An 8,736-nucleotide genomic window follows, 5' to 3' on the forward strand; every position below is an offset into this window, starting at 1 on the left:
CTTGGTTTTTTTTTTTTTTTTTGTAAGCCATTACTTCTGACAGGGTCATGGCTGTGTCTGGCTAGTTGGGCATCAGCAAGTGAAATGTGATGGGGTGAGAGCATACTTGAATTCAATTCTTTTGCAAAGATAGCTTCAAAAACAGGCTATTTTGGGGCTGGGTTTGTGACTCAGTGTAGAGCACTTGCCTAGCACGCCTGAAGCACTGGGTTTAATCCTCAGCACCACATAAAATAAAGGTTATCGTGTCCACCTACAACTAAAAACCAAATATTTTTAAAAAAAAAGCTATTTTGAAAACAGGATGAACTGTTAAATCACAAAAGCCATGTTGAGGTAAAAGTGCTGTTTTTGAAAAGAATGGCCAGGCAGCTGACACAGTCATCAAAGTTACCTAACTTTCTTGCTGTGGGACTAGGAAAAAGAGTAATAGTCTTCCACAGCGGTTGAAATGTTGATAGCAGTTCTGAAAAGAAGCTTAAAAATATATCATCTAAAAATTCCTGGTAAACCACAGTCACTTCTTCTAAACTCATTGTTGGTGTGTTTATCTGGGCCTTCTCAATGATGGGCCCTGGCTCTCTAGAACATAACAAACTCCTCAGGAAGTTGGCAGGTGGAGATGGGTTTATTGTTGCAAATGTACAGAACAGTGGGTCATTGTGTGCTCCCTTATAAGGTGCATGGAACCTGGCACTCAGGTTTTGTGACAATTGTGGAATGGGACCCAGCCTTCCAATTGGAGGATCATATTGCTGGGCCTATGCCAAAGATCCAGTAGGTGCTTCTAGAACGGTGAGGACTGTGCCTTAAGAGAGATTGAGCAGGGCAGTGACAGATCCCGCAAACAACTAGCTGTGCTAAAAAGCAGACGAGGAGTAGGGGAATTTCATTTATGCTGTAGGACATTTGAACTGTAATGATACTTGTGTTATAATGATTACTAGCAGCTTTATTGTTTTGAGTACTGGGGATTGAATCCAGGGGTGCTTTATCACTGAACTACATCCCCAGCTCTTTTCAATTAAAAAAGATTTTTTTTTTTTTTTGAGACAGGCTCTCCCTAAGTTGTTTAGGGTCTCACTAAGTTGCTGGCCTCGAACTTGCAATCCTCTTGCCTCAGCTTCCCAAGTTGCTGGGATTACATATGTGCACCACTGAGCCTAGCTTCTTTTGAGTCTTTTGATACTTTCTAATACCTTTTCCCAAATTTTAATATTTTGAAATGTGCCGTACACAAAGAAAGCTTAAGAATGATTGTCTATCTGAATCAGTGCTTCTTCACATTGTGAGTTATGAAATTAACTTAGTTGGTTGTAACCAACCTAAACAATGAAGTAGCAAAGAAAGAAAATATTAGAACATATTCTATGTAGTAAGGGTAAGTAGTCTTATCATTTGTTTATTTATATGTGAATGTCCAAATGTATATATATAGTCATGATGTAAAATGTTATTTCTTAACTGTGAATCACAGTAGGTTTGAAAATCATAGATCTACATTTTAATCATCACTTTGCTGCTCTTTATAGTACAAGTTCAAAATTTTAATACCCAGGATAATATGATACTTTTTTATATATTTGCTAGTATTTGAAACTTCAGGCTGTGTTTCTCTTACTTGTAGCTATTGGCTAAATGTATTATCTTGTCTAACCCAAATTGTAATAAAGATGATCTGAGTATGGAGTAACTGATTTCTGTATAGGCTGGACCTCAAGGAAAGTAACGGTCTTAACATTAGATTAAAAGGAAAAAAAGGGGGTTGGGTTGTGGTTCAGCGGTAGAGCGCTTGCCTAGCACGTGTGAAGCACTGTGTTCGATTTTCAGCACAGCATATAAATAAATTAATTAAAAGTCCATCAACAGCTAAAAAAATTTTAAAAAAAAGAAAGAAAAGAAACTGCTAGATACACACACACACACACACACACACACACACACACACACCTGTGATCCAGCTTCAGGAATCGAAGACAGAAGGATTCCAGCCTGGGCAATTTAGTGAAAGCCTGTCTTAAATTAAGGAATAAAAAGGGCTGAGGGGTGTCACTCAGTGGTAGAGAACCCCTGGGTTCATCCCTAGCACTGTAAAACAAACAAATAAAAAATGAAACAAACAACAACAATCCAAAAACTAACAGATTTCACCAAAACTATCAAATCCAAGCAAAGCCTTGGGCAGAGGAAGGGACTACCAAATTCTTGGGCCACAGTGCTCACCCCTAAGCAGCTTGGGAAAGAAGGGCACAAAACAAGAGTATTATTTTCTTAACAAATATTTATTGCTCAGAAAATCTAGAAAAGAATGCACAGAAGCTGATCTAGATACCCAAAGTCACGTTGCATCTAGCAGGCTCTTCTCACTGGGAAAGAGCAGAACAGGAAGGGCTTTGAAGACATCACTGTTTTTTCTTCCCATCAAGGCCCTAGTTATCTCATGGGTGGGGAGAGTCAGGTTTGCTTACAGGGTCTCCATGGAGTGCCTTGCTGAAGTGTTTATGCCTGCCCGGAGCTTATCTCAGAGCTGCATAGCTGTCCACTTGGTAGCGGGGGAGGAGGGCAAGGTACATCCTGGGATTCTGCAGTCCCTTATCTTATGCTGGGTGGTGGCAATAATGCCCTTAGTGTCAAAGTACACATTGAGCGTACACAAATATCCAGTGTAGAAAATCTGATGTAAATAGTAATGAAGGATTTTTTAAATACAGTTTTAATTGGCCCTACGGGAAAAAAAAATGTTTGCAAACTGTGCAAGTAGCAACATTTATGGTCCTTTTGGAACTTTGTGGTTGCTGTTTAAGAAGTCTGCCCACTTTCTGACTGGCAAGCCAGCATAGAATCTTGAATGATCATTCACTTTCCTCTTTGGGTTGGATATACTTATGGTGTTCACCGAATTCAGGGTGCCTTTGCATTAAGAATAAAGTTGTAATTTTGCATTTTATTTTTACTAGTGCTTTTCCACATTATCCATGGTTTTGTTTGGGACTATGATACTCTTTCTTAAAGTACCCCAGTTTTCAGTTATTGGGGAGTGTGAGGATAGATTGTTTTTTCAAAGAAATATATCCCAGCTGCTTTGAAGTCAGCAAAGTTCTAATTTTCCGTAAAGTTTATTTTTGCTGTGACCTGGGGTCTCACAGAGACTAGGCAAATGCTCTATTACTGACTTCCATTTCAAGCCCTTCAGGAAAGTTGTTGTTGTTTTTATTATTTTATACCAGCAACTGAACCCCGGGGCACTTTTACTACTGAGTATATATACCCCAATCCATTTTTTTTTTTTTTTTAATTTTTGAGACAGAGTCTTGCTAAGTTGCCAAGGCTGGCCTTGTTGAACTTGTGATCCTCCTGCATCAGCCTCCTGAGTCATTTTGATTATGGGTGTGCTCCACGGCCCTTCATAAAAATTTAAAGAGTCAATTTCAACTGGCCTACTTTCCTAACATTTCCTAACTCATTTTATATCTATCAATTATTGAAATAATTAACTTTCTAATGTGCATGTAAGGAAGAAATCTTACTTTGTTTATTCTGATAAATTGTGATCTGACTTTTGGATGTAAATTTATGTATAAAAAACTAAGAGTAGTTGAGAAAAGAGCTCAGTTTAATCTATTTTTTTTTTTTAGAAAATTGTTGCCCATTTAAATTAAAAGACTAAAATATACTTGTTTTTAAATATTTGTAAAGAACAAAGGAGAGTAAAGAACTTTTCCCGTTTAATAAAAAGCCTTTTCCACTGAGTGCAGTGGTACACACCTGTGGTTCTAGCTGCTCTACAGGCTAAGATGGGAGAGCACTTGAGCCCAGGAGTGTCATACCAGCTTGGGCAACAGAACAAGACCCTGTCTTAAAAAAGAGACAAAAAGGGCTGGGGTTGTGGCTCAGCGGTAGAGTGCTCGCCTAGCATGTGCAAGGCACTGGATTCAACCTTCAGCACCACATAAAAATAAACAAATAAAATAAAGGTATATTGTGCCCAAGTATAACTAAAAAAAATTGAAAAAAAATACAAACAAAAAATCTTGTCTAGTGTCATGTTGTTATTAACGGTGACCCAAGATGAGTTTAATTCATATCATCAAAAATTCAACTCTTTTCAAGAGGATTACATTTTCAAATAATTGCTTTAATTCTCATTTTTCTGATACAGATGAAGAACTAGCACTGGATGGCAGTTTTGACCAAGACCTAAAAAACTATCACAAACTCCATTGGGAAACAGAATTCAAACCCGTGGCACAGCAGCTTCTAAACCGAATTCAGAGTCACCACACCTTCCTGGAGCCCCTGCCTGTTCCCTCTTTCTAACACGACACAGATTAACAAGAGAAAAAAGGAAGTCAGGTCTCCCTCATTCTTAAGAAGTGGTAACAACTGTGAACATTTTTCAGTATTAACAAATATCAAATGTTTTTTTAAATACCAATTTTAGTGAGTAGCCTGAACATTTTAGAAAGAAATAAGCATTTCCTCTTGTTAGGTATTATAAAAAAATTCATATACATGTTATATTTTCTGCTATGAGAAATGTGAAATGAAAATATATGCATTTTTAAGTAAATAATTTTTTCTTCTCTATTAAAAATTTAGTGCTAGTCTTAAGATCCCGAATTCCAGTGCTCACCAGTTCATTAAGTTAAATGGACTAGGCAATGGAGACTGTTAGATTTTGTCTATGAAAAGAATAGTGGTCAACATGAATGGAACACATTATCATAGAAAGTATCTGTACTAATTTCTTAGTATGTCTAAAAATAAATTTTCTGATTAGGTACCAGTATTTTTCTGTCCTCATATTAAGAGAAGGAATGAATAGGAAAAGCAGAGAATATTGCTTTGAACCAACTACTCTTTATTAAATAAGTAAACTAGAGGAAAAAAGAATATTTTCTCTTTTCATTTGAAATAAAATGATTTGATTAGACAGTACTTGTAACTCTGTGTCTAGAGTGGATGGAATACATTAGAATGAGTGCAGGCTTAGGTTTATGACAGTCCTATTTGAATCCTAGCACTCCCGGGCTAGCTGTGTGGACCTTGGGCAAGTAAGTTAATTTCTTGGGTTTACATTCTAAATTAAGAACAATATCTATTTAAAGTACAGTTTAGAATAGACCATCAAGTGGGCCAGTTGCCCAGTCCAGTGCACAATTTGCAGTAGGTGCTCACTGTTACAACATTATCATGGCAATTAGTCTGCCATTCTTTGTATGATAAATTTGACCTTTGAATAAATGATTAAAAGACAAGTTGAGATTACTATTGTTATCCTGTACTAGTAAAATGAAGATATGGAAATAAAAATAAGGTTTACTACTGTTGGACAAAACAGATCATCTCTCACTTTAAAAGTAATCATGGGATGAAGGGTAGCCATTCCAGAGTGGATGGACTGTCAAGTCTATTAGGATATCTACGTTTCCAGAAGCAAATAGACTTTGCAAGGGTGAGTCATCTGAGACTCATCCCTGGTTAGGGCACAGCAAGATCATGTAGGGACATTCACTTTGTCCATAATCCATTAGGACATGCTAAAAGATCCAGTTTGATAGATGAAATCAGCTTTCTTTTTCTCTCCAAAAACGTCTAAGGATTTGTCTGTGTTATTCATAGCAAGCTATGTAGTCTACTTTCAGTGAGAAAAAACCAAACTCCTCCCCACCCAAAAACTACTCCTTCTTCAGTATGCATAATATCTCACGGTGGGAGATCATTATACTTGTTCTCCTCCACACTAACCCATCTTCATCAGACTTATGCAAGTTGGGCTACTTACTTGCTTTTTTTTTTTTTTTTTTTAAGAAAAATGTGGTTAAAAACAAAACACGTAATGTAGAATTTACCATATTAAGTAAAGCATCAGAGTACTTTGAAGTGTACAATTCAGTAGTGTTAAGTAGATTCATGTTGTTCTGCAACAGATCTTTAGAATTTTTTCATTCCATAAAGCGCAACTCTCCACCCATTAAACTCCCTGTACTTCTTCCTCTCCTAGCACCCACCATTCTGCTTTCTGAGTCTATGAATTCGACTACTTTAGTTATCTCATATAGTGGAACCATATGGAATTCGTCTTTTTGTGACTAGATTATTTCACTCACTATAATGTCCTCAAGGTTCATCCATGTTATTGTATGTAACAGGATCCACCATCCTGATCCCCTGCTTTCTAAAAAAAAATTAGGTACTGGGGACTGAAACAGGCTGCGCAGCAGCACTTTACTACTGAGCTACGTCCCCATTTCTTTTTGTTGATTTTGAGACAGGGTCTTGTTAAGTTGCCCAGGCTAAACTTGAGCTTGTGATCCTCCTGCCTCAGCCTTCCAAGTAGCTGGGATTACAGGTGTATGACAGCATTTCCTTCCTTTTTTAATTAAGGCTGAATATTATTTCATTGTATGTATATATCACATTTTGTTCACCCATCCATCTGTCAGTGGAAATTTGAGTTGCTTCCATATCCTGGCTAATGTGAATAATGCAGCTATGAATATTTCTTTGAGATTTTGCTTTCAGTTCTCTTGTATATATGCCTTCTAGCTGAATCCTCATCTAGTAGGTATAATACCCTCCCCCTCTCTCTCTCTCAGTGACACAAATCCCATTCATGAGGACTCTGCCTTCATGACATAATTACCTCCCAAAGACTCCTTAGGGTTTCAACATATGAATTTTGTTGTGATACAAACGTTCAGTCCCTAGTGAGTAGAATTGCTGGATCATATAGTAATTCCATTTTTAATTTTTGAGGAAGCTCCATACTGCTTTCATAGTGGCAATACTATTTTACATTTCACCAAGAGTGTACAGGGCTTCTGGTTTCTCTCCATCTATATCAATGGGTTACTTTTCCTTTTCCTTTTTTTTTTTTTTTTTGTAGCAGCCATCTTAATGGGTATGATGTGATATCTCATTCTGGTATTGATTTGTGTTTCTCTTATAATTAATCACATTCAGCATTTTTTCATATTTTTTTGGTTTTCTGGCCATTTAGGTATTATCTTTGGAGAAGTGTCTATTCAAACCTTTGCCCATTTTTATATTGGGTTATTTGTTTTTGTTGTTGTTGAGTTGTAGTCCTATATATTTTGGGTGTTAACTTAGATATATTATTTGCAAGTATTTTCTCCCATTCCATACATCGTGTTTTTTACTCTGTTAATTGTATCCTTTGCATAGAAGTCAGAAGTTTTTAAGTGTAATATAATTCCATTTGTTTGTTTCTTGTTTTGTTGCATGTGCTTTTGGTGTCATGTCCAAGAAGAATCATTGCCAAATCCAGTGTCATGAAAAATTTCCCCCATTTTCTTCTAAGAGTTTTATAAATTTAGGTATGTCATTTTTTAACTTTTCTTTGTTTACTTTTGCAGTACTAGGGATTGAGCCCAGTGGTGCACTACCAGTGAGTTATATCCCCAGCCCACTTTTTATTTTTGAGACTGTGGGTCTCATTAAATTGCCTTAAACCTGAAATCCTCCTTCCTCAGCCTGCAGAGTAGATGGGATTACAGATGTGGCCACCATACCCGGCTCCTCTTTCATTTCTAATTTTAGTTATTCGAATCTCTTTCCCTTTTTATCTAGTTAAAGGTTTGCTAATTTTGTTCATCTTTTCAAAAATTCAATTCTTAGTTTGGTTGATTTTTTTTCCCTATTGTTTTTCTGCTCTCCATTTCATTTGTCTCTGCCCTAATCTTCCTTTCCTTCTGCTAGTTTTGAGTTTAGTTTGTCCTTTCTCTAGTTCCTTGAGGTATAGAGAGGTGAGATTGTTGACTTGAGATCTTTTTTAATGTAAGGTTTTGCTACTACTAGCTTCTCTCTTAGCACTGCATTTGCGGCATCCATTTTGATTTGGCAAATTTTCTTTTCTTTGGAGATATGTCCTAATTTCCCTTGTGATTTATTTTTTGACTAACAGTATGTTATTTAATTTCTACATATTTGTGGATTTTCCAGTTTTCCTTTTGCAATTGATTTCTGGTTTCACTCCATTGTGATCGGAAAACATTCTTTGCATCATTTCAGTCTTTTAAAACTTAAGATTTGAGGCCTATTTTAGCCAGACATGGTGGCACATGCCTGCAATCCCACTGACTCAGTAGACTGAGGTAGGAGGTTTCACAAGTTTTTGAGGCCAGCCTCAGCAACTTAGCAAGACCCTGTGTCAAAATAAAATAAAAAGTTCTGGGGATGTAATTCAGTGGTAAAAGGTCCCTGGATCCAATCTCCAAACCCCAACCTGCTAAAAAAAAAAAAAAAGAATATGGCCTATTTTATTCAATCCTAGAGAATGTTGCATGTACACTAGACAGGAATGTGTATCTGTCTGTCATTGGATGGAGTATTCTGTTTACAGCTTTTACAGTGCAGCTAGTCTATAGTGTTATTCTAGTTCTCTCTTTTCTTTGAACTTCTGTCTGGTTGTTCTATCCATTATTGAAAGTGAGGTATTAAAGTCTCCTTCTGAGGACTCCAAGATGGCCGCGAATAGAGTGCATCGCACCCCGTGTACCGCGTCACTGGGCGGGTGAATAACGAGTTAGAGCGACAAAGGGCTATCTTGTTAGGAATTTACAGCAAAATAGGGATGCACCGAAACCTAGAGGAAGGATTTCCAGCACCGAGGACCGGTTATTGAATCTCTAACATGAGCCAACTGTGTGACCAGAGTTCCAGGCTGACTGATCCGCAGCCCGTCGCGCGGCCCGCCCCGCGGCTACAGAAGCG

General features: G+C 37.3%; 1 protein-coding gene across 7 annotated transcripts in view; it reads left to right on the forward strand.

Annotated features, from left to right (window-relative positions):
* Armc2 (armadillo repeat containing 2) overlaps positions 1-4,933 on the forward strand; it is a 106,035-nt gene extending 101,102 nt beyond the window's left edge. For all 7 annotated transcript variants that reach the window (XM_015499971.2, XM_048785649.1, XM_048785459.1 and 4 more), the window contains one exon: positions 4,160-4,933. In XM_015499971.2, the coding sequence (XP_015355457.1) occupies positions 4,160-4,317 (158 nt within the window). In that variant the 3' untranslated portion in view covers positions 4,318-4,933. The remainder of the gene's footprint in view (positions 1-4,159) is intronic.
* The last annotated feature ends 3,803 nt before the right edge of the window (positions 4,934-8,736 follow it).

The sequence above is a fragment of the Marmota marmota genome, unplaced genomic scaffold (assembly GCF_001458135.2).
Source record: "Marmota marmota marmota unplaced genomic scaffold, marMar, whole genome shotgun sequence".
Lineage (NCBI taxonomy): Eukaryota > Metazoa > Chordata > Mammalia > Rodentia > Sciuridae > Marmota > Marmota marmota.